The sequence below is a fragment of the Ursus arctos genome, unplaced genomic scaffold (genome assembly GCF_023065955.2).
Source record: "Ursus arctos isolate Adak ecotype North America unplaced genomic scaffold, UrsArc2.0 scaffold_9, whole genome shotgun sequence".
Classification (NCBI taxonomy): domain Eukaryota; kingdom Metazoa; phylum Chordata; class Mammalia; order Carnivora; family Ursidae; genus Ursus; species Ursus arctos.
In genome coordinates this window covers 503,975-530,183 of record NW_026623111.1, presented here as the reverse complement: position 1 = coordinate 530,183, position 26,209 = coordinate 503,975, and the positions used below count along the sequence as shown (strand labels likewise).

Below are 26,209 nucleotides of genomic sequence, written 5' to 3'. Positions count from 1 at the left end.
CCAGGGCTCTGAGTACGCTTGACTTCACGTTACAGAAGAGTATTTACGTACAAAGGAAGGTGGTCACACACAACTGGGTGGAAAGTCAGCTTACAGACTGTATATACAGTATGATTTCACTTTCTGTAAAATAGGTAATATGTGTTTATGGGGAAAAGACTGGAAGGATAATCCTGAACCCCAAAAACTCCTGGGGGGATTTTTATTTCCTAAAATTCCTACAATGAATGCATTTCACTTGTCTGAAACCAACCCAATGGCCCCTGGTCCCAGCCCCACGGACTCAGAGTCTGGGGCAGAAGGCACAACCACATCAGAGGTCACAGGTCAGGGCTGAGCGCCTGAACAGGGTGTGCTTGGGGTCCGCGGGAGACCGGGAGCGGCATGGGCACACAGCCTGCCTGGCACCCAGCGGCTCCCGACCAGTGCGCACTGAGAGGAACAGCCGCGAAGGGCGCCTGGGAAGCCAGGTCAGCCCAGAAGTTCTGCACGAACTACACCTGGGCTTTAAAACACACACACACACACACACACACACACACACACACACACACACACACGGAGTCCAAGGCCATGGGGTGAGTGGGGAGAGGGCCAAGACCCTCGCTGTGGAAATCAAGCTGAGTTTTAACCCTGGCTTGGCCTTTTATTATCTGGGTGGTTTCCGATAAGCCATTTAGCGCCTCCAGCCTCAGGCTCCTCGCTGGTAAAAGTGGGGATCATTCTCCCGACATTATAGGGTTGTAGGGTTCCGTGGGCACTGAGGGAAGGCACTGCGCATTAAAAGCCCAATAAGAAGGTCAGAAATACTTGATCAAGTGTCCACACGCGCTTACGACATGCTAAGTTCTGCATTAAACACGTACTTCATATGCTAAGAGATAGACCATTATTATCCTGGCTTTATCCAAGCGGACAGTGAAGCGCAGAGTAGGGCAGTTGCCCGTGTTCCTGCTCCTAGCCGGACACCCTACCACTCTCTGCAGGGCGTGCGGTGAGAAGCACGACAGGGCAGCCTGTCCCCCTCTGCAAAGGTGCTCATCCCACCACGGTGACCGCTCCCTCGGTGACTCCCGGTGAGCTGTGCTTCTCTACTGCCATCTGGTGGCAGCCCAGGGGCACGACACCTCCCGCCTCCCCTCCCTCTCGCCAGGGGGGCTGCGAGGGCTGCAGGGGGGACATGCTCAGGGCCAGCAGAAAGTGGCAAAGCAAGCAGAAACCACTCTCACTCATTCTGGAAACTCAAGGCACTACGCCAGGAACACTGGCGTTTAACAATGGGCCCAACTGGCACCCATTCACTCAAAACCTTCATTGAACATGTGCTGTGGGACACTCGCTCATTCACAAAACCTTATTGAGCTCCTGCCCTAGTGCCAGACACTGCCCCCAGCTTCTCGTCAGGCCCAAGAGGCCCACGAGAGAGGACTACGGTGCCCCTGAGCTCTAGCACCGTGGAGTGCAGACAAGGGGACTGCCCCACTGCTCAAACATTGGCATGCCGACAGGAGCAGCCCAGTACGGGCAAGTGTGGGAACAGCAACAAGAACGAAGTCCCAGAGAAATGGGAGGGACACCCCTACCACTCCAGCTAGGGGCAGGGCAGCAAGGGAGAGTTGCAGGGGGGTTAGGGTACTTGGCGGTGCAAAGACACTGACCATTCCCATTGAGAGGCAGGGGGAGGTGCTGGAGGTGGACCAGGAGGAAGACTGGCATGTTTCCCAGAATGGGAAATACCAGAAAGAGAGATTTCCAGGTGATCCATCAGCCTGGCCTTGTGCTCCTTCCAGAAACATTCAGCTGCTTCAGCAAAGGTGCCTGATCAAGTTTGGGGCTTTCTTGTTCAAATTGGTGAATGTTCCCTTAAGTACTTGGAAGGAAATGCATATTCTGCTCTTGTCGGGGCCATGCTCTGTGATGCCAGGTAAGTCCTGCGGGTTGGTGGTGCTCAGCCCTTTGACCTGCTGGCTGGCAGTCCCAAGCACAGTTGTGCACTTGTCTACTTCTCCTCATTGTTTTACTTCATGTGTTTTCAAACTGTTTATGCCTTTAGGATGGTTGTCTTCTGAGTGAAAGGACCCCTTTATCATTATGTAATGTCCCTCTTTGTCCTTGGTAATTTTCATTGCTCTGAAGTCTACTTTATCTGATACTTATAGGACCATTCAAGCTTTCTTTTATTAACATCAGAATGGCATACCTTTTTTATTCCTTTTACTTTTAACCTACCTATATAGCATTATATCCAAAGTGACTTTCTTATACACTACATAGTAGTCGGGCCATTTAAAAAAAAATCCATTCGGACAATCTTTGTCTAATCTCTGTTCAGACCATTTACATGTAATGTAATTATTGCATGCAATGTATTTTGTCAGGATTTAGGTCTGCTATTTTACTGGTTTTTTCTTTTTGCTCCCTCTGTTTTTGTCCCTGTTTTCCATTTCCTAGCTTCCTGTGGGTCACGTGAATGTTTTGTAATACCCCATTTTTGCTTTATCTATAGTATTTTTCACTATATATCTTTGTATAGTTTTTATTAGTGGTTGCTGTAGGGATTACAAAGAGCATACTTATCACAGTCTACAAGGATCCATGGTTTGTCATTTCAAGAGGAATGTAGAAGCCTTACGACCACGTGCCTCTGCGCTCCCCACCCTTTATAACACAGCTGTGTTCAGTGTAACCTCTACGTGCTTTGAGAGCCACATCAGGCAATACTATATATGCTGTTTGCTTTCAGCTGTCAAACAATTTTAAGAACAGAGAGTGCTCTGTTGTCGTTTCCCTAGTTACTCTTTCCATTATTTTCTCTTCATTCCTGGTGTTCTAAATTTCCTTATCGTTTTCTTTGAAGAACATCCTTTAGCAATTGTTTTAAGCAGGTGTTCTGGGGAAAAATTCTTTTGATTTTCCTTGACCTAAGAATATTTTGCCTTCATTCCGAAGGATACTTTTCGTGGATATAGTGTTGTTTGACAATTCTTTTGTCAACATGTGCCACTTTCTTCTGGCCTCCAAGTTTCTGATGAGAAATATGCTGTCATTCAAACTGTTGCTTCCCTATCAGTGATGCGCGGTTTCTCTCCGCTCTCCATTTATATATTTTTTTGTCCTTTGGAATGGAGTCTGGAGGCAGGCATGGGGGGGGGGGGCTCCCACCTTACCCTCCCGGTCAGCGGTCAGCGGCAGACCCAACGGGAAGAGATGCACCTTGCACCTGGACGCTGCCATAGCGACCACTTTCCTATTCCAGCAGGAGGAAGGAAGGTTTCCTCCTCCCCCAGCAACAGTCCAGCCAATGAGAGACTGCCACAGCCCAGCCAATGAGAGACAATCACAGCTCAGCCAATGAGAGATCATCACAGCCCAGCCAATGAGAGACAGTCAGGCCCAGCCAATGAGAGGCTGCTATAGCCCAGCCAACGAGAAACTGTCACAGCCCAGCCAATGAGAGACAGTCACGGCCCAGCCAATGAGAGACAGTCACAGCTCAGCCAACGAGAGACTGCCATAGCCCAGCCAATGAGAAAGAGTCATGGCCCAGCCAGTGAGAAACAGTCACGGCCTAGCCAATGAGAGACAGTCACAGCTCAGCCAATGAGGGGCTCAGAGGCGAGCTGGGCTTCGGAGCAGAGGGAGGGGTCCCTGTCCCCCGCTCCCCTCCCGGAACCGCCCTGCGCTGTCTAGGGTGCAGGGGTGCTGCCCCTGCTGACCGTCTAGCAGTGCCGGGAGGGAGGCAGGGAGGGCGCTGGTCCTCCGAGGGGCCGCGTCCTGCCAGACCCCCGAGTCCGGATCTTTGGCCAGAGGAGGCAGGTTTTTCGGAGCAGGTGTTCTCTTCCCGTTGGCTCCCCCTCCTTCCCTCCCTGTCCTTCCACGCGGTCTGCGGAGCGCCCCCAGCACCCAGGCCGGGCCGCGGCGGGAAGCGCCTGGCATGGCGGCTGAGCCCTGCTTTAGGCTCCAGGTTCTCAGCCAGGCTCCCTTCCCACCTCTCAGGGTCTAATGAGTGTTGCTCTGTACGTGCTTCCCGAGGTCTTCGGTTGTCATTAGCAAGGGGGGGGGGGAACCTACTCCATCTTTCCTAGAACCATCGCTGATACTTTTTGAGATGGGCCCTTTGCGCAACACAGAATATACATTCACACAGTTTAGAAACGGGAGGGACACAGCGCCGTGCTCTTCGACCAAGTGCAGGCAGGGCTTGGAGATCCTTGCAGGTCCTCCCCCCAGGAAATGGGTCTGCAGGTGCCCCCTCGCCGAGTGCCGCACTCGGCAGGCGCTGCTCCCTACAGTCAGCACCCAAGTGACGTGCGTGTCTCAGGCCCCTGCCTGGGACTCGTGGCCTCGTCTTCCAGGGAGCACGTGGCCCTGCGCCCGTGGCTCTGGAATCAGGCACGGCGATGCTAACTCTGCGGCTGCAGCTCTACACTGCCCTACGTGACCTTACCTGGGAATCACCTTCCCACCTGTAAAATCGGGACAATAACGCAGAATTCAACACTTCTTACAGCCTTCACCACTTGCACTGGTCCGAGTCACCCAGACTCGCTCATTCTTGATCCTTCACTCTTCCCCGCACACAACTAATATTTCCAAGTGAAAGCCACGTCATTTCACTCCTCCAACCAGCTGCTTCCCCAGATCCTGACACAAGGTGCAGGCCCTCGGCCACCGGGCCCCGCCGCGCCCCGACCACATCTCCTACCATTCTCTCCCGCCACTCCGCTGTTCCCCAAGCCTGCTCCTGCCCCAGGCGTCTGCGTACACTCCCGCCTGGGACCATCTCTCCCCAGGAGGAGCCAGCATTATGTGGTAGAAAGGGGAAAGGCACTCACTGCCTGGGCTTGAATCTCGACTCTGCCACTTGCTAGTGTGTGACCTTAGGCAAATTACTTTTTCTATGTTTTGGTTTCATCATATGTAAAATTGTCATAAAAATAGTATCACTGGGGCGCCTCGGTGGTGCCGTGGGTTGTTGGACGTTGGACTCTGTGTTTTGGCTCAGGTCAAGGTCTTGGGTTGTGGGATTGAGCCACACACGGGGCTGCCCGCTCAGTGCAGAGTCTACTTGGAATGTCTCTCCTCTGCCCCCGCCCGCCCCCTCTAAAATAAATAAATAACTCTTTTAAAAATATACATAGTATCACTTACATATAGTGTTGTCTCGAAAATTCAGACTGTGTATAAACTTAGAATGCTTGCTAAATCGTTAGCACTGAGTGTGATGTTGAGACATAAGTTAAACATATTTATAACTATACTTAGTATAAATTATATACATATTTTCCTCCCCCATTCCTTTGAGTCTTTGCTCAGACTTGGGAGAAGCATTCCCTGACGTCCCCGTGTGATAGTCAAAGCCCCCATCCCTTTCACCTGCTTTCTCCCTTTGAGTCTTTGCTCAGACTTGGGAGAAGCATTCCCTGACGTCCCCGTGTGATAGTCAAAGCCCCCATCCCTTTCACCTGCTTTCTCTCACAGCATCCTTAACATCTCCCACGTGATATACTTATTTCCTTGCTGTCTGTATGAAAGCTCTGTGGAAACAAAGATAGTCCCTACTTTGTTCACTTCTGTCCTCAGCTTAGAACAGTGCTGTCGCCGTGGAAGCTCATGATATACTGATCAACTTGGAGGAATAAAAATACCTCCTTGGAGCCCATTTTGAGAATTAATGGGATGACTTGTTAGGTGCTCAGCACAGTACCCGGCACGCACAAGGTCCTGTGAGCTCTTTTTCAATGGCTTTCAGTAAACATGAACTTTTTTCATTACCATGGAACCTTGCAAGGGCTCAAGGGGCAAGTTAAGCCATAGGACGCTCCCATATACTGAAAGGGAGAAGTGGGAGGCTCTTTCAGGCACGCAGACCTCAGCAGGAGCCTCTGAGGGCGAGGCCGGGGGATAGGAAGCACTCGACAGGACACACCTTGCCTCGGGAAGGAAGGGTGCTGGGTGAGCTACCGGAGAAGAAACCAAAGACAGTGCTGGGGACGTGGGGAAGTCCCACCCACACGAAGTTTACACTCTAGATAGAAAGCTTTCACAGGCTTCTCATTTTTTCAGGAGTCCTCGAAACTCTGAGGCTGAGGAGGGACACATATTGTCCCCATTTTCCGAGGGAGCGGGGTCCAGAGTGGGGCAGTCCCATGGGAGCAAGAGCCCACGCCTTCCTCTTTATCCCGGGGTCTTCCCACTCAGCTACATGACCTCATCCCAGGCTAAAGCAGTTTGTGATTTGGATAATTTGAATTAAATAAAGTCATTTATCAGTGATCATATGCAACTATTTCCTATACTTACTTTATAATAAATGTCTTATGTTTTTGAAACAGGGAGTTTCAAGATACAGCAATGGGACATACGCAGACAGGATTTCCTTGAATCTGCTCCTGGCTTGGGAATGTTTGTGACTGTTACAACTTACAACGATGAGGTAAAACATTCTTTTATGTGTTGTTACTGCAATTTTTCATTTGCTAAAAATTCATATGTCATGTATCCCCACAAACTTTAAGAAAAACCTCTGCATCACACTCATTAACCAGAATTGACAATTTTTAATGTGTCTAGTCCTGAATAAAGGAACAACACAGAGATGTGGAGGGCGCCTGCCGTCTAGCTCAAGAGTGGAGAACTTAACATAAAATATTTTAAAACAATAAGAGTAATAGGCCTCCCACTCACATCCTGAGACTTGCTGGTCTTGCGGGGCCACGGCCTCACCTAAGCATGCGGGCCAGGTTGGCTGGCTCCCCTTCCTCCCTGGCAGCCTCTGGGTCTGTTTGGTCTCTCAGACCTGCTGCTCGCTCGGGGGTCAGCAGGGGTAGAAGAGGCACCAGGGTCCAGTGGAGACAACGTGAATGTTGGAGTCAGAGCCAAGTTAAAGTGTGGACTGAGTCTTCAGCAGGGAGTTGACTCTCCAATCCTCAGTTTTCTCATCTGTACAATGGATGTCAATGGATCATGACCTGAGCTGAAGGCAGACATTAACGACTGAGCCACCCAGGCGCCCCTGAATCCAAATTTTAGTTGAACTAAAAACCATCACAGAACATCCCAGTCACTATTTTTAAGATAGAGAAGGTTTGTTCTTCAAAAATATAATTGCCTGGAACAATACCCCCTTGTACAAGGGAGGGAAATATTTTAATTCATTCAGCATCCAACAAATACTGATCACGGGCTTAATACACACCCAACCCTCTTCTTGACTGAGGAGAGACAAAATTCTCACCCCATAGGCCTGATTTTCAAGAAAGCTCTCCCATTTTGAAGAACAAGAAACAGCCCTAGTTTCAAAGTTTCTTACGAGATCCCTTTTAAGGTCCTTATCGGCACCGCCACGGCCTCTGACAGTTTCTACTTGGGTCTGTGTGTCTGGGGCATGGAGTACTCCAAGGTGCCCACCTCGACCATCTGTCCATTCCTATGGCGCGTGATTGACAGCCCCCGGGGTGACGTGGCTGGTAGGGAAGGCGGGGCAGACGGTAACAACATACACGTACTATACAAACACAGGCGTTTTGTATCCAGTTATTTCCCTCATGAGTAGTGATGATGAGCATCTTTTCATGTGCTTTTTGGCCTTTTTTTCTTTTAGCACTTTGAGTGTATCAACCCCCTGCCCTCTGGCCTCCCAAGGTTCTCATCAAAAGTCTGCTGTTATTTTTTTTTTTTTTTAAGTAGGCTCCATGCCCAGCATGGAGCCCAACACGGGGCTTGAACTCATGACAGTGAGATCAAGACCTGAGATGAGATCAAGAGTCAGATGCTTAACTGACGGAGCCCCCCAGGCGCCCCAAGTCTGCTGATATCCGTACTGAGGGTCCCTTGTATGCTATGAAGCTATGAAGATCGTTGATATTTGGAGGACAGGGTCCTTTTTGCCCGCCCTGGCTTCCACACGCTGCGGGAGTGCGGGCTGTCCAGCAACCCGTGCACAGTGGCCTGCCCCGTGGCTGGGGTAGGGATGAGGACGGGTAGCGGCTACTGTGCTCAGAGCTGACACTGACCAAAACTGACCACAGTTTACCCCGTACGGCTTCCCCTGGAAGTTACAAGCCTCCCGTAGACGCCAGAGTTCCACGGTAGTTCCATCGGACAGATTCTAAGGTGTCACGTGGCCTAGTGGGAAGACAGGCCCCGGTGCTGCCCGCCTCACCGTCCGCCCACGATTTTCTCCTCGTTCAAAATGTGTTTAAATTTCTCTTAGGATTTCTTCCTCGACCCATGTGTTATTTAGAAATGTGCTTAATCACGACATATTTTGGGAACTTTGTTATCGACGAAGCTGTTTGTTACTGACTTCTGCCTTAACTCCATTGTGTTCGGAGAGCAGACTGTCGTGTGGTTTCTGTTACATTATTTTATTGAAGTAGTTGATGGTTTCTGCTGTTTTGAATGTGCCATGGTGTGTTTCGTGGCCAGAACGTGGCCCGTCTCGGTGAGTGCTCTGGGTGAGCCTGAGAATGTGTGCACCCTGCTGTTGCTGATGACGCAGGCTGTGCTCTGCGGCAGGTGCAGCTGACTGATGTGCTGCTGAGTTCCACCAGGTTCTTCCTGACCTGCTGCTGGATCTGCCCGCTCCTGAGCGAGGCGCCTCAGGGTCTCCTCCTCCTCCTGCAGTCCTGTCAGTTTTTGCCTCATACGTTTTGCTCGGTGGTTAGGTGCTTACCCATCGAGGATTGTTTTGTCTTCTTGGATAATTGACCTCCTTGTGTTTATGTAATGCTCCATCATGTAATTATCCCTGATAATCTTCCTTGATCTGAAGTCTACTCTGTCGCAGGTTAATACGAGCACTCCGGCTTTTTTTGTAAGGTTAAAGTTAGCCTACACGTCGTTCTCCACCCCCGAATTTTTAATCTACATGTGTCCTTATATTTAAAGTGCGTTTCTTGTAGACAACACACAGTTTGTTTCTTGATCCACTCTGACAATCTCTTACTTGGTACAAGTGGACCACTGACATTCAAAGTGATTATGGCTCTCCCACCCAAGTACTCAGAGGCCTGACCCTGCATAGCTTCTGAGATCCGAGATCCGGCGAGATCCGGCAGGTTCAGGGTCACAGGCAAAGTGATTAGCGATATCACTGGGTGAACACCCACACATTTGTTCCCATTTCCCATTCGCTGCCCTTGTTCTTTGCTCCTATCTTTGTCTTCCACTTTTTTATCTTTTGTGATTCTAATTATTTTAGGTGATTCCATTTTATCTCCTTTCTATCAATTCTATTCTAGCTTTTTAAAAAACAGTTGCCCTAGAGTTTGCAATGTGTATTTGCAACTAACCCAAGTGCACTTTCAAGTAACAGGTCCTCTTCACAGGGAGTGCAAGCACTTAGAATGACCCAGCACTCCCAATTCCTCCACCCTGTCCGTCTCTGTCGTGATGTCGTCCAGGTCACTTAGACGTAAACTATGATCAGATACATTGTTGCTGTTATGTGAACAAACGATTACCTATCAGATTAAGAAAAGTAAGTTCTTACTTTACCTTCACTTACTCCTTCTCCGATGCTCTTCCTTTCTTTATGGAGATCTGACTTTCTGACCTGTATCATTATCCTTCTCTCTGAAGAAACTAACAGTTCGCAAGCTAGGTCTATCCGCGACAGAGTCCCTCAGTTCATCTGAGAAAATCTTTAGCTCTCCTCCACTTTTGAAGGAGAATTTTGCAGGATACAGAATTTGGTGGGTTTCTTCTCTCTTGCCTGCATGGTTTCTGAAGGGAAGTCAGGTGTAATTCTTACCTCTGCTCCCCTATGGCTAAGGTGTCCCCCCCAGCTTCTTTCCAGGTGTTTTCATTGTTGACATCTGCAGTTTAGATATGCTATGCCTAGGTGTACGGTCTCTTTTTGGTTTGGTTTGGTTTTGGTTTGGCATTCATCCTGTTTGGTGTTCTCTGAGCTTCCTGGCTGTGGTTGGTGTCTGACACTAACTGGGGGAAATTCTCTGTTATTATCGTTCTGTGTATTTCTTACATTACTTCCTCTTTCTTCTCCTTTGGGTGTTGCCATTGTGTCGATGTGACACCTTTAACAATCGTCCCACAGTCTGAGGATCGTCGTCCCATTTTCTTCTCACTCTTTGCTTTTTGGTTTTAGAAATTGCCACTGCCATATCCCCACACGGGGAGCTTCTTTCCTCAGCCATGTCCAGTCTAATCAGCCCATCAAAGGCATTCTTCCTTTCTGTTACAGTGTTTCTCATCTCCAGCATTTTAAAATTTTCTTACAATTTCCATCTCTCTGCTTATATTTACATGTGTCCTCCCATGCTGCCTACTCCTCCTGTTAGAGTCCTTAGCACAGTAATCAGTTTTTCTAAACTCCTGGTCCGATCATTCCAATATCCCTGCCATGTCTGAATCCAGGTCGGATGCTCGCTGTGTCTCTTCCACCTGTTTTTTTCCCATCTAGTATTCCTTGAAATGTTGTTGTTGACAGTTGGACACCATGTGCTAGGTGCAAGGAACCCAGTACTGGTGCCCAGACTTTCTGCTCTGGTGAGTTGTGAACCTGTGCACTACTTGTCCCTCCAATTTGGCGGGCAGGGGTTTACCCTGTGGACTCAGTTCTCTGACAGACCTAGAAAAGAATTGGTTTTCACTGTGTTCATCTTTTTACTTGTTAGGACAGAGTGGCAACTTCCAAACTCCTTGATGACAGAAGTCCTATACCTGTTTTTAAAATGGCAAACAGTATAGAAATTAGCTAAACAGAGAATCAAAGTTGCCCAACAAACACACCAACTAAAAGCTTGGTGTGTGCTCTTCAGAATCTTCCAGGCTTATAGAAACACACACGCACACGTGTACTTTTACAAGTGGTTTTTTTAAAATAAAAAAACAGGATCCTTTACACACCGCTCTAACACAGGATATCATGGAGACCTTCAGTACAGAACAGATATGGGTATGATATTCTCTTTTTTTGCCCCATAACATTCCTTTATTTGGATTTGCCTAAATTTAATCAATCCCCTACTGAAAGGTACTAATTTCAAGAATGCAACTTTGCCATTACAAAAACACCACAATGAATATCACTTTACGTATAATTCTGTCTATTCGTGCATTTCCATAGAATAAATGCCCGTAGGCAGAACCAGTGAGTCTATGGCTACATACACTTTCATTTTTAATACATATTGCTGAACTGCTTTCCAAATGGCGGTTCAACTTACGTTCCCAAGTCAGTGTTCAGAGACAGTATTTCTCAGTACTGTCCCTGACGCTTCTATTTAAATCTTTGCCAATCTGATAGTAAATAAGGGATAGCTTCCTCTGGGTGTGGGTGTGTGTTTTTACCGACAAAGATACATAGTTTTCATTTTATTGACCATTTCTTCTTTAGGAACTGCACATTTTTTACTAAACAGGGGAGATCTAAACTATGGAAATCCTCAATCCTAGGTGTTATTGTCCAAGTTATATGGCCCACAAGGAAGGTTCTATTTTACTTCACATTCACCAGGCGAACACATCATTTGCTTGGAATCTAATTCTACGAGGCTTGTGTCGTTTGGTGGGAGTAAGCTGGTGAGTACACGCCTCCCATGTCCTTGCTGACGAACAGGGCATCAGCACTATTCAGGCATGACGCTGGTATGCAGAACCATTACGCCTGGACTGGCTGGGAACTTATTAAAGTCCTGTGCCCAGATCTCAGTGCAGCAACCAAAGAGGGAGCTGGAGAGCTTGGAAGGGGTTCAAAGGACAGCCACAGCGTTGATTAAAGGCCTTGGAAAACAAGAACCGTGAGGGAAGGTTAAAAGAACTGTGATTACTCAGGCCTGAAAACAAGCAAAGGCTGGAGGGTAAATTAAAAGTGGAATTCCAATAAATAAAACTCTTATATGGCAGATGGTGATTGGTTATTTTGAGAGCAGACGAAGAGAATCTGTACTTTAGGATCAGAAATTTAGTCATATGTAAAGAAAATTTTCCTAAAAGTCATCAAATTCTTTCAGTGCCAAAAGCATTTACCTAATAGTAAATCTGATGTTTGGGAGGGTCTAAGTACCCTGTCAGGCCGTGATCATTACGAAGGAGTCTGGCTGGGGTAACGGGCAGTGAGAGAGGAGGATGAAGCTCGGCCGCTCCTGAGGAGGGAGGGGAGAGGGGCAGGGCAGGAGTCGGGGGACAGAGTGCAGCTGTCCTAAGAACGCTTCTTCCTGTTTACTGTTCGTACAGCGCATCCACTTAGAGATTCGAGTTGGACAACGTGACCTTGATGCAGGCCTTGCTCAAGCGAAGGACAGAGTTAATGAAGTTAGCTTTAAGCTGGAACATCTAATTGAGCAAATTGAGCAAATAGTCAAAGAACAAAACTACCAAAGGGTCAGTTTGCCTCTTCAGCTAATTTTCTCTCTTCCTGGCAGGAATGCAGTTCTAGAGACAAGCCCCAAACCACGGAAAAAACAAACTGTTGTTCCTGGGTCGTTCTCTGAGCTAGCACCGGGGGGACACTCAGCGTGAAAGGAAAGAACAGTCTTTCACTATCTTCTCGTTATCTGCCAGCCTGTGAGCTCCGCTAGGAAAGGGGACTGCCGCTCATTTGTCTTTAGGGTGTGGGCCTCACGGAAAGAATAAATAAGCGCTCCCAGTCACACCCTACGTGTATGAAGAGGCCAGCACGTCCATTTTCTGGATCACAGTTTTAGTCTTGTGACACTGTGTGTTTCCCGGGTCACTGTGCCCCGTGGACTCTGGTCAGACATGGGGTCAAATCCAGCCTTGTTTCCTTACCTGGAAAATGAGAGGAGGACAGGTGTGCTTGGCACAGTGCCAGCTTGAAGTAAAGGAAGGACGCCACGTGTGAAGATCTATCACTGTTGGCTGACGTTCACTGGCTCGATGGTGAGAAATAAAATGTACAAGAGAACAGATCAAATAGCGGATATTTTACATGAAAATACAAAAATACGTTTTATTTAAGGTTGATTCTTAATCTTTGTCTTTCTTTTTTTTTAAGATCTTATTTATTTATTCGTCAGAGAGAGAGAGCACAAGCAGGGTGAGAAGCAGTCTCCCCACTGAGCAGGGAGCCCGATGCAGGACTCTATCCCAGGACCCTGGGATCATGACCTGAGCTGAAGGCAGATGCTCAACCGACTGAGCCCCCCAGGCGGCCTTAGTCCTTGTCTTTAGCTAACAACACACCCGACTTAGAAGACCAGACTGCACTTTGGTGTATTAACTGGGATGTATCAAACATCTTCAAAGCACACAGCACCTTCCCCTCAAATTCACAGTTAAATACTTCAGGAAACTGGGGCGCCTGCGTGGCTCAGTCGGTGAAGCATCTGCCTTCGGCTCAGGTCATGATCCCAAGGTCCTGGGATCGAGCCCCACATCGGGCTCCCTGCTCAGTGGGGAGTCTGCTTCTTCTCTCTCTGCCCTTCCATCCCCAATCGTGCTCTCTCACTCGCTCTGCTCTCTCGCTTGCTCAAGTAAATAAAATCTTTAAAATAAATAAATAAATACTTAAAAAAAACTAAACCTGCCTGTTTCTCTTCCACCTAGGACCGTGAAGAAGATTTTCGAATGATCAGTGAAGATACAAATAGCAACGTTTTATGGTGGGCTTTTGTACAAACATTAATCTTTATCTCAATTGGAATTTTCCAAATGAAATACCTTAAAGACTTCTTTATAGCTAAGAAACTCGTTTAAAATGTTAAGACAAACAACGACCTGCTAATTTGCATAATGTTTCTGTTAATAAATCAAAATACATTCATAACCATGTACTGCTTTTATGATTTCAAAGATGATCAGAGATTGAAATTAACGTTACACTGATAAAATATTACTTTAACTATGTAGCCTTTGAGCTGGATAGAATAAGCGTGTCATCCGGTTCTTATTCTAACTTGGTTTAAATCAGCACTGTCCCATAGAAATATAAATGTAATCTACATATGTAAGTTTTAAGTTTTCTGGTTGCCACATTAAAAAGGTTTCTTTAAGAAGGGTAAAATTTACCCATAATTATTAATTAAAATTAACCCATAATATATACTTAACCCAAAACATCAAAAATATTACCATTTTAACATGGAAACAGTACAAAGTTATTGAGATAGTTTACATTGCTTTTCTGATATGAAGTTTTGGAAACCCAAGCAGGTGTTACACTCAAAGCACAGGTCAGTTTGGCCCAGCCCCATTTCAAGGCCCGGTGGTCACATGACATTCTCGGCTACGACACTGGACAAAGAGAGTACACCCTTTCCCCACCACTGCACTCCCCTAGGAAGTAGCCGTCCTGAACCTCTGCTTTTTCTACTTCCCCGCACAAGGGCACCCTTTTCCACACAAGCAAATGGCCGGGTTTCTCTGAACCGGTGTTCTCGCTTGGGCCTCAGCAGGCCACCTGCATGTGGATGGAAACTCCACTCCCCAAGCCACGGAGGGCGCGGGGCACCATCCGAGGAGAGGTGCTGTGAAACATCACGTCCATCTTTCTCTAGCTGTCCACTCCGAAATAATGATAAGCTCACTGGATGTGGCAAAAGCAGCACCAGGAGTCCCTTCCCCCAGCTCCACATGGCCAGTGCCCCGGACAGGGACCCCCACCCCGGGTCCAGCCCTTCACTCAGGGCTACAGAGGCTGCGGCCCGCCCCCCACCCCCCCCGCTTCTCTACCAAGGGCTGCAAACGGCTGGCCCCGGCCAACGCCACGGCCGGTCCTGGCCCAGTCCGGTGCACCCGCCTGCCCCGCCGGGTCTGCTCTGTCCTCCGGGCTCCCCCACCTCGGTCTGCCCAAGATCCCCCGCCTCTCGGGTCAGCCCCGTGTCCCTGCCCCCCCCCCCATTACAGAGGGTGACTGGCGCACACACGGCCTCCCGGCACCCATCTCCGTGGCCCCACGCCCTCGGCTTTGCAGGACCCCCGCGCAGCCCACCTCGGCCTCCGGAGGCGCGGAGGGCACCACCCTGCTCTGCGCCTACGCCTCCCGACGCGCCCATGGCCGGTGGACGACGACACGCTGTCCACGGACGAGTCCGCGAGGGCTGCAAGGATGGAATGAGGGAGGCCCGGCCCTGGTGTGCGTGTTGCTCCTCTGCACGTGCAGCCGGAACAGCCCGAGGGAGAAGAATCTAATTCCCAACCCCACCCCCGTCCCGGTTGGTACCGTCCAGCACGGGTTTCGGCGGGAGCCGCGCTGCTCTCCGGTGCGCAGGCGCGGGATGACCAGCTCGTGTCTGCGCAGGTGCAGAAGCCCCGGGAGGCCGCATCCAGACTGCGCGTGCGTCGCGCGTGGGCCTGGGCTTGGCTGCGGCGGCAGCGCGGACCCCGGGTCCGGCATGGCCGGCTGGGTGTTCTGTAATCGCTGCTTCCAGCCGCCACACCGCACGTCGTGCTTCCGCCTGACCAACTGCGGCCACGTGTACTGCGACGTCTGCCTGGGGAAAGGTGAGGGCGGGCGCGGCCCTCGGGCGGGCCAGGCGGGGCCACCGGTGGGGCCTGCGTCCACCCACCTTGGGCGCGGGGACAGCACCAGAGCCGGCGGGTGGCCGTGGGCACCGCGGGAGGCCGGTGGAGTGCGCTGGTCATCTCGGCCCCAGGAGGCGCGGTGGCCGTGGGGACCGCGGGAGGCCGGCAGGGCGCGCTGGTCATCGCAGCCCCGGGGGTGCGGCACTCGCTGCCCTTTCAGAAGGCAGCGTAAACCTGGTTGACGAGGATGCTCGGAAAGACCAGACCAGGGCAGGGCCCAGGGGGCGCATCCTCACGTGGCCTCGAGTGAGGGTGGAGCGGGGGGGGGGGGGGGCAGGGGGGTGTGTGGCAGGGACCCTAAGGCATAAGGAAGTGCGGACAGGCCCGTGGAGCTCAGGGGCGTGCAGGAGAGCTGGTGGCCACGTAGGCCAAAGCATACCTACAGGGGGACGTGACCTGTCTTTGCCGCCAGGAGGAAACCATTGCTTTAAGCTGGCTGGTGATGTGATCAGAGGTGTATTGTTCTTTTTACGAGATGTTCTCACTCTAGAATAAAAAAGAAAAAGTGTGTGAATGCAAAGCACAATGAGTTCTTCCAGAGTGAATTTCCCTGTGAAACCAGCTCCCAGAGTAGCGTCCTCAGAGGTCACCACTGTCCTGATGTCCATCAGCATAGCTCTCTGTGAATGATCTGAACACTCAGCAGAAGAATCGGCCATGCCACACGAGCTCCTTCTGTGTCCAGGGGTGAGGCTCAGGGGCCCGCATTGGACACTGAGGTTCTGGTGAGAGCTGTCCAAGTGGAGAGACTGGGGAGGCCACTGAGTATACAGGTCTGGGAGTCAAGACAGCCAGGAATACGTTGGGGAATCAGCGTGTAGGTAATAATCGAAGGTTCTGGAGTGAGGAGAGGGCAGAGGGATCGAGGACATGGTTTCACCTGGGAAGAGCATTTCTTAAGACGGATGAAGGTAGGAGGAGGCTGCGGGGAAAAGAAAGCAGAGCTTGTGGACTTGGCATCCCAGGGCAGAGTCAGATTGGAACCTCCCACAGGAGTTAGTGGCAGGGGTGAGCTTGGATGAGAACCATGCAGACAGGCCTGTGTTCACTGTTTTGGGGGACTGGTTCACCGCCTGGGGCAGGCTGATTCCCACGCACCTCTGGCTCTTGAAGCACATTCCAGTAGCCCAAGCTCGTTCCTCCAAAAAGCCACAGATGCTGGGACACACAAAAATCAGCGGAAGGGCTTGAGGGCTCTGGGTGGAGCGCTGACCACAGCTCCGTAGCTATTTAGTGAGCGTTGCTCTGGGATGAGCCCTCCTTTAACTTGGGCGTACATCCTTCCAGACTTTTTCCTATGAGTACAGATTTCTACGACAGAGATGGCATTGTGTGTGCATACCAGGTAGTTATCTGAGTTTATTAAGTGGACATGGATCTCTTTTCATGTTCCAGTAAGTCTGTATCCCCATTTTTAAGGCTGCATAATGTATCTTTTAGTTGCTATACCATGATGTGTTTAACTGATTCCCTACCACTTGTTCATTTATGTGGTTTTTCCCTGGGGATATCCAGAAGGGTAGAGGTGCTGCACTGGGGTGTGTGCATTGGAACCAACACTCCCTGAAGGCGGCTCCTCCGTGTCCCCACCATGGATGGCCCTCTGCGCTTTTGCCAACTACTCATTTGGGCCCTTTCACACCTTGTATCGGAGTACTTGTGTTTAATAGGTTTGTAAGCGGTTTGGAATGTCAGTCTGCCTACCCATTAGCTGCAGACAGATCGTCTCTTTGTCAAGTCTCTTACTTCCCTGCCTTCAGTGCAACTTGTGGATTTTTTTTAAGTTTTTTTTTAAAAGATTTTATTTATTAATTTGACAGAGAGAGACAGCCAGCGAGAGAGGGAACACAGCAGGGGGAGTGGGAGAGGAAGAAGCAGGCTTCCAGCGGAGGAGCCTGATGTGGGGCGCGATCCCAGAACGCCGGGATCACGCCCTGAGCCAAAGGCAGACGCTTAACGACTGCACCACCCAGGCGCCCCATCAACTTGTGGATTTTTTTTTTCTATTTTAAATTTTTCACTCACTTGTGTAATACAGCGATCACCTACACACCAAGCAACTTGTGGATTTTCAGGAGCTAGCTCTGTTGGTCCAGGACTCCGTGGTTTCTGGCGGTACCGGTGCTCCCAGGGATCTCCTAGAGTCCCCAGGAGAGACATAGAGGGTGGAAACGCACTGCCAAGGGTGGGTGCTTTCAGAAGAGGGCCACTTGAATGTGTTTGTGGGGATGGAGGAAAGGGCACAACTCTGGGGGCTGTTGGAAGGGAACCCCGTCTTTCTGCACAAGGACCCCCTCCCACGTGCTGTGGGGATGAGAGGAGATGAGACAGAGGAAGAAAGCAGAGGGAGAGGCAGGGAAATTGAGGTAGGTCATGACTCTTTTCTCGATAGATGATACGGAGGGCCTGTTTGAACACCCCCCCCCAAGGGAGTTGATGGGGGAACACCCAAGAAAAATGGAGGTTGCAGGTTCAGCAGTGCTAGAATCAAGTCTGTGAATCCACTTCTCAGTTAAGTGATTTTCACCCTCCCCCCCCCCCCCCCGTTCTTAGCTGCACTGGACCAGAAGAGGGGGAGACAGGCCAGGGTTTGGGCTGGGTGCACTGCTTGGAAGGGCGAGGAACGCGGTATTGTCCGGCTGGCTCTGGGCTCCAGGCTGGCTTATGAGAAAGGGAAGCTCAGGCGTGGGGGGTGGGGCAGAGCCCAGGATGAGAGGCCCTGCTGCCCCACTGACGGTGTCGAGTTTTCCAGCGACACGCGGGTGCTCTGGTGCCACGTGGGGGCAGGCGAGGACATGCAAGGCTGCCCTTAGCAGCCAGCCCCATGAGGAGCGGGTTCTCCGGGGGACGACAGGAGTGTGGTGGAGATGAAGGTGGTGCAGTGGTGGGCCCGGGCCAGAGACCCCGGAGAAGAGCAGGTGGGAAGTCAGCCCTGAGCTCTCGGGCCAGGCGCAGCCTTACAGGCAGCAGAGGCTCGGCAGATACTTACAAGGTACACACCCAGCGAGCGGTCTCCGGTGCTGCAGAGGGGAGGCCGAGGGGGCAGAGCAAAGCTTTTACTTCATTTCTTGGATGGGGTGCAAGGAGCTGTTTTCATTTTGAATAGTTAAAAAATTTTAATTAGGATATCACTACAAAATCTAATTGTAAGGAAATCTGAGATGGATTTAAGTATTGTTGATCTTCGTAATCACTGTTCTGGGGCATACTGGATTATTAGCTGAATAAATCTTTTCAACTCTGTCTTATCTTAAAATGCACCGTCTTATCATTGTCTGAATGTGGAAAACGTAAGCACTATAATTCTGTTTATTTTTGAAGAACTATTGTCATTTGAAGCCTGCACTTACACACATTCAAAAGCGTTACTCACTATAATATAGTCAAGTTTGCTTTTCTTTTATAGGTGGCAAAGACGTGTGCTTGATTTGCAAAGTCCCTTGTTGCACGGTTTTACTTTCAAAACATGTAAGTTGAAATATATATTATCTGAATATTAATCAGGGTTTTTTATGAGTTTGAGATTCAGTTTTTAGTCATTTGGTGGGTCTGAAATTTTCATTTTGCTAGGTTAATTAGAAGAGCTTACAAGATTTCTGAGTAAAGTACAATTAGGATTTGGTTTTGAATACCTCATACAATTTCCTTTGTTAACCATAGATGGGCGTTATGTGTAGTTTGCTGTGCTGTGTTCTGGGAAATGAAGATGAGTTGAATAGTTTTCTTCAGCACAATACAAGCTCCTTAAGAAAGTGGTAGGGTTTGGCTTTCCGTGGGGGTCATGTCTAATTAAGAGGGTTGGAGGAAAGTAAGTTAGAAGTGGGTTACTGTTGCAGTAAACTTAAAACAAGGTCTTCTGTCCTCTCTGTGAGATACCCCAGTTTCACCTGTTTGCTTTAAACTTAGTTGCGAATGATTATTCTCTTTATACTTAGATTCTTTTTTTAAAATACTTTTTATTTATTTATTTGACAGAGATAGAGACAGCCAGCAAGAGAGGGAACACAAGCAGGGGGAGTGGGAGAGGAAGAAGCAGGCTCCCAGCGGAGGAGCCTGATGTGGGGCTCGATCCCACAACACTGGGACCACGCCCTGAGCCGAAGGCAGACGCTCAACCGCTGTGCCACCCAGGCGCCCCTATACTTAGATTTTAAGATACTTATTTGATCTGACATTTTAATCTATAGGAATCATTTTTTGCTGATTATAAATTTAGTACAAAGTCACACAAGACTTAAGTGATATAGAAAATCATAATGGAGATGGGGCGCCTGGGTGGCACAGCGGTTGGGCGTCTGCCTTCGGCTCGGGGCGTGATCCCGGCGTTGTGGGATCGAGCCCCACATCGGGCTCCTCTGCTGGGAGCCTGCTTCTTCCTCTCCCACTCCCCCTGCTTGTGTTCCCTCTCTCGCTGGCTGTCTCTATCTCTGTCAAATAAATAAATAAATAAAATCTTTAAAAAAAAAAAAAAAGAAAGAAAGAAAATCATAATGGAGAAAAATCCTGTTTCCCACAGATGTCAACAAGGAAGAGTACGGTTCCTGCTCTGTGCGTTACCGTGACTTATCTTTTTACAAAACGGTGTCTTCTCAGTTGACTTGGTATTTTTGGCACACCCACACTCTGAAAAGACTGCATAGTACTTCAGTGTTTTCCGGGGAAGGGAGGGGTTGGTTTTTCGCTGTTTCAGTCTTACAGTGAATATTTTTTTACCATGTTTCTGCATATATATAAGAATATTTCCGTAGCATAAATTCCTAGGAGTGGAACAATAAGGGCACAGATTAAAGTGTTTAAACTTAATAGAAAGCACCTTATTTCCCTTAAGAAATGTCCCAGTTTAAACCCCCGGCCGTAGAGGCAGCTTCTGCTGGTCGCACAGCTGGTCGGGCTTGCCTTGGAGGGAGGGGCGCCCTGGCCTTCCCCCGCCCTGCTGGGCCCTACGCTCAGCTCATTTACCCCCTTTTCCTCTCTAACAGGTGTACTCAGGGCGGTCTGCTTCCTGCCGTACGTCACTGCGGGTATCATTTTTATCGTTTCTATAGTCTTTAATCTCTCTTTTAACTTCTTTTTTGACTCAAGAATTATTCAGGAGAGGGGGCCTGGGGGGCTCAGGTGGTTGAGTGTCTCAAGTCATGATCCCGGGGTCCTGGGATGGAGTCCTGCGTCAGGCTCCCTGCTCATCGGGGAGTCGGCTTCCCCTCTGCTCGTGCTCTCTCTCTCTCTCAAATGAATAAAATCTTCTTTAAAAAAGAGTATTCAGGAGAATGGTCCTTAATTTCTAAGAGGTTAGATTTTTATCTCTATCACTTTTGTGGATAATTTTTAATTTTAGTCTTTGTGACTAGAGAAAATGGCCATTTAGTTATTTTTTATAATTGTCAAGATTTTCGCTGTGGCTTAATACGTGGTAATTGTTAGTGTTCTACACGTGCTTGAAAAAGTAGGTATTCTTTTGTTCTCTGTGCATGTGAGAGGGTGAAGTTGTTTGCGGCACTGCCGCTGTCCCGCACACCCGCATTCTGAGGGCACTTCCAGCAGTCTCTCCAGGACCCGGCTCCTCCATTCTCCACGGGCCGCGTGAGCGCCCTCCACCACGACGCCTAAGAGCCATTCTTCCTGCTTTCCCTCCTGCTTCCTGGAATCTCTTCTCACCTGCAGCCAGAGAGATCTGCAAACGTGGGTCGTGTGTCCCAGCTTCCCAGGAGTAAAACCTATGTCCCCTCATGCCCATGGCTCTGTAGCCTGGCCACTGGTGGACACCTGGTCCCCTGGCCGGCGACTCTGACCTGCCACTGCTCCTGGAGCCAGGCTGCTTCCACCTTCCCCTCCCCCGGTGACTTTAGGTCTCTGCCTCCGGTTCCATGTGACCTTGGCTTCCTTGACCTGTAGCAGGAAGGACACTTGATATCATGGCCCAGCGTATGTGCATTTGCGTGTACACGCATCTGTGTGTGTGCACACATGGGGAATAAGTTTCACAAAACAACGCAGAGCCTTGCTAAATGCAGCGCCCCTGATGGTTTCTGTTTCGCTGGGTTTTTGTTGTTCAAACCGAACATGCTGTGGCAGGCTAAGCTGATTTCCCGGGACCCACACCTGCTCCTTTTGCACCACACAGCGCACCACTTATGTTTGTTCATTCGTTTGTCCTTGGAAAGGGCAGTCACTGTTGCACACACAAAATAGTGCACCACCTGTCAGGTGGTGCACGGCGAGGGAACGGTGCGCACTGAAGCTGGGCGCCTGCGGGGGCCTGGGGGGCAGGTGGGTCTGCGGGACAGAGCCTTTGGTGAATGCAAAGAGCAGAGCAGAAGGATGCGTGCGCAAGAAGGGGCTTGCACTTCGACTGCCGTTGGCTGGTTCTCCCGCAGAGATGGAGAGGGGTGGCTGCAGCGGGGAGGCCCTGAGCCCCGTAGAAGCCAGTGATATCTGGGACCTGGAGGCCACGGGTGGTCAGGGCACTCATCCTCATGCCCACTTCACGTAGGGCCCTGGGGAGCTGAGGGATGAGGAAGAACCCCCTGTGGGCAGAGCTGGGGACTGGAGCCAGCTAGACCAGAGGCTACCCTAGACAGCAGAGGCCTGTCTAATGAAGATGAAGACAGCCCCAGGGCAGGAGCCCCAGGACACCCACCCACAGGGTCTTCATGACTGCCATGTTCTCTTGTCTTCCCCCTGACCTTTGAGGGGTGGATTCATATGTCCTGCCCCCGGTCAGAGGTTGCTTACAGTGGGGATGGACCTGCCCTGGGGCCGTCTAGATCAGGTCCTGGAACACAAGACCATGGGTTTAGTATGAACTCAGAGATGGGGCATTGAGGGGGTGGCCTTTCTGTGTAAGGGAAGAGAGAAATAGACACCAGCCACTAGAACGGCAGACTGGCCTGGCTGGGAGCTGTCCTTGACCCTGCTGCCTTTCTTTCTGGGCCGCCAGCTAGACTCCGTCTCCCCACCTGCTTCCCGTGAGCGACGCCACTCCAGGCCTGGCCCCCAAAACAATCTCCTGGAAAGCCCCCCGACTCAGCCAAGGAGATGCTTATGATCCAGCAAGGCAGAGCTGCTGGGCCCCGAGTGGAAGGCCGTCCACTGAACTGAGCCTTCTGTGAACGTGCAGACGGAAAATATCCCCCTTAAGCCACTGAGACTGGGAGCTGTCTATTGCACAATTAGCCTAAGTTAGCCTTTGTGTGCCATGTAACTTTTGGAGTCAATTTCTTTCGTCAGTTTCTACACAAGGTCCTATTGGGTTTGCGTGACAGTGTCGGTAAAATTGACGTCTCTACAGCGTAGACTCTAGTCCGCAAGCGTGGCGCACTCCATTTACTTAGATGTGCTCTAGTTTCGCTAACGGTTTCCTGCACAGAGGCTGTGTGCGTCACTGTTGGCCTCACCCTCGGGTACTGGTGATTTGGGACGCTGCCAGACCCCTTTCTCAAAATGTCACTCTTTGTGTTTATTGCTGGTGCATAAAAACTGGCTGATTTTGTTTAATAGCTCTTATCTGGTGGCCATGCTGTATTCACTTAATGCCATAGGTGGATCTGGAGCTTTTTCTAGGCTCTCTCTGTGCACAACTGTGTCATCTCTAAATGTTTAGTCTCCGTGTTATTCCTCCCTTTCTTTCTGTCTGTCTTCTTTTCCTCATTGTACAGGCTACAAGGAGACACAGTAGTGATAGCAGGCGTCCTTTGTCTCTCCCTGATTTCAGGGTCAAGCTTCCAGGGGTTCACCGTGGAGTATTGCTGCGCACCCTGGGTTTACTGCCAACGGTTTTTATCATGAGTGTTGGATTCTATCAAGTGGTGTTTTATAAATATCAAGGTTATCATTTGATTTTTCTACTTTATTTTGTTGATGTAAATTGCATTTATTTTTAGAATGTTAAACCCACAGTAGAATTTTATTTTTTTCAAGATTTTATTTGTTTATTACTTTAGAGAGATTGAGAGAGCGTGTCTGCGCACATGAGTGGGGGGAGGGGCAGAGGGAGAGAGAGAATCTCAAGCAGACTCCGCATGGACCATGGAGGCCAACGTGGAGCTCGATCCCGTGACCCAGAGATCATGACCTGAGCCAAAACCAAGAGTTGGATGCTCACCGAACTGAGCCACCCAGGTGCCTCTAAACCCACAGGAGAACTTTAAACCATAACTTCGTTGTGACGTGGTGCAGCCTGTACACGCGGAAGAACTCGGGGGTTTTGCACCTCTGCTCGTGTAAGGGCCGACCTGTAACTCTCCTTTCTTACAATGCCCTTTTCAAGTTTTGGTGAATCAGGATTTTGCTGACTTCATAAACGGAGTTGAAATTCTTTCATTTTTCTCTTCTCTGGCAGATTGTTGTTTTTTTTTTTTAAGATTGGGGCCATTCAGAGAATGTACACTGGGATTCATGCCTGACGCTCTCTGATCCTAGAAGGCTTTTTGTGTGAGGTTTTTAACTAGGGTTTTAATTTTTTAATTAGATATGGGACTCTTCAGAGTTCCTCATATTTGGGTCAGCTTGAGTGAGTGGCCTTTCTCTAGGAGTTTGTGCACTTCATCTGAGTTTTCAAGTTTCTCATCCTCGGTGTGTCTGTGGTCTGTGTATTTTTAGTGTCTGTGAGATCTGTAGTGATGTCCCTTTGTCATTGTAGTAATAGCTGTTGTACCTTCTCTTTTCTTCAACAGTCTTGTATGGTTTTATTGACTTTTTATCTGTGTTCTCAGAGAGCTAGTCTTCGTCTTCACTTTACATTTGTCTCAGCTGTGTTCTCTGTCATTTCCTCTTTTCTTTTTTCTTTGGATTTAGTCTGTTCTGTAAGATGGGTGCTTCTGTCCACTTCCAGCCTCTCCCACTGGCGTTTATGCTACGGGTTAGGGCACCCCTCTGTTTGCCCTTGCCTGCGTTGTATGTGTTTGGCTACTTTGCAATTTTATTGTCTTTCACTTTGAAATAGTTTGAAATTTCTGCTTAATTACTCCCGTGACCTTTGTGTTTTCTGAAAGTATATTGAGTTAGAAATATTTGGGGATGTGTCATGAAAAAGTTGCTTTGGCCGATGTCATAGAGGTTGCTGCCTGTGTTCTCCTCTAGAATTTTGATGGATTCCTGTCTCACATCGAGGTCTTTCATCCATTTGGAGTTTATTTTTGTGTATGGTGTGAGAGATTGGTCAAGTTTCATTCTTTTGCATGTGGCTGTCCAATTTTCCCAGCACCATTTATTGAAGAGACTGTCTTTTTTCCACCGGATGTTTTTTCCTGCTTTATCAAAGATTAGTTGCCCAAAGAGCCAGGGGTCCATTTCTGGGTTCTCTATTCTGTTCCATTGGTCTGTGTCTGTTTTTGTACCAGTACCATGCTGTCTTTGTGATCACAGCTTTGTAGTACAGCTAGAAATCCGGCATTATGATGCCCCCAGCTTTGTTTTTCCTTTTCAACAGTTCCTGGGCGATTCAGGGCCTTTTCTGGTTCCATATAAATTAAAGGACTGTTTGTTCCAGTTCTTTGAAAAATGTCCTCGGTATTTTGATCGGGATGGCATTGAAAGTGTAGATTGCTCTGGGTAGCATGGACATTTTAACTGTTAATTCTTCCGATCCATGAGCATGGAATATTTTTCCATCTTTTTATGTCTTCCTCAATGTCTTTCAAGAGTGATTTATAGTTTCTAGAAGAGAAACAAAAGATAAAATGAACTTATGGGACTTCATCAAGATAAAAAGCTTCTGCACAGCCAAGGAAACAGTCAAAAAAACTAAGAGGCAGCCTATGGAATGGGAGAATATATTTGCAAATGACACTACAGATAAAAGACTGGTATCCAAGATCTACAAAGAACTCAAACTCAATACACGAGAAACAAATAAATCAAAAAATGGGCAGAAGATATGAACAGACACTTTTCTAATGAAGACATACTAATGGGTAACAGACACATGGAAAAATGTTCAAAACCATTAGCCATCAGGGAAATTCAAATCAAAACCACACTGAGATACCACCTTACGCCAGTTAGAATGGCAAAAATAGACAAGGCAAGAAACAACAATTGTTGGAGAGGATGTGGAGAAAGGGGATCCCTCCTACATTGTTGGTGGGAATGCAAGTTGGTACAGCCACTCTGGAAAACAGTGTGGAGGTCCCTTAAAAAGTTAAAAATTGAGCTACCCTATGACCCAGCCATTGCACTACTGGGTATTTACCCCAAAGATACAGACGTAGTGAAGAGAAGGGCCGTATACACCCCAATGTTCATAGCAGCATTGTCCACAATAGCTAAATCGTGGAAGGAGACGAGATGCCCTTCAACAGATGACTGGATTAAGAAGTTGTGGTCCATATATACAATGGAATATTACTCAGCTATCAGAAAGAACGAGTTCTCAACATTTGCTACAACATGGACGGCACTGGAGGAGATAATGCTAAGTGAAATAAGTCAAGCAGAGAAAGACAACTATCATATGATTTCTCTCATCTATGGAACATGAGAACTAGGAAGATCAGTAGGGGAAGAAAGGGATAAAGAAAGGGGGGGTAATCAGAAGGGGGAATGAAGCATGAGAGACTATGAACTCTGAGAAACAGACTGAGGGCTTCAGAGGGGAGGGGATGGGGGAATGGGATAGACCGGTGATGGGTAGTAAGGAGGGCACGTATTGCATGGTGCACTGGGTGTTACATGCAACTAATGAATCATCGAACTTTACATC

At 48.9% G+C, this 26,209-nt stretch overlaps 2 protein-coding genes across 2 annotated transcripts in view; both read left to right on the top strand.

The window, feature by feature from the left end:
* Positions 1-1,620: 1,620 nt before the first annotated feature.
* LOC113245684 (transmembrane emp24 domain-containing protein 11) lies at positions 1,621-13,753 on the top strand. The gene is made up of 5 exons (XM_026485868.4): positions 1,621-1,924; positions 6,336-6,436; positions 11,422-11,547; positions 12,202-12,348; positions 13,534-13,753. The coding sequence occupies exons 1-5, from the start codon at positions 1,882-1,884 to the stop codon at positions 13,681-13,683; spliced, it is 567 nt and encodes a 188-aa protein (XP_026341653.2). The 5' UTR covers positions 1,621-1,881; the 3' UTR covers positions 13,684-13,753.
* Positions 13,754-15,320: 1,567 nt separating this feature from the next.
* Positions 15,321-26,209, top strand: part of RNF212 (ring finger protein 212) — a 33,270-nt gene continuing 22,381 nt past the window's right edge. The window contains exons 1-2 of the mRNA XM_048211949.1: positions 15,321-15,429; positions 18,917-18,978. Of these exons, the coding sequence (XP_048067906.1) occupies positions 15,321-15,429; positions 18,917-18,978 (171 nt within the window). The remainder of the gene's footprint in view (positions 15,430-18,916; positions 18,979-26,209) is intronic.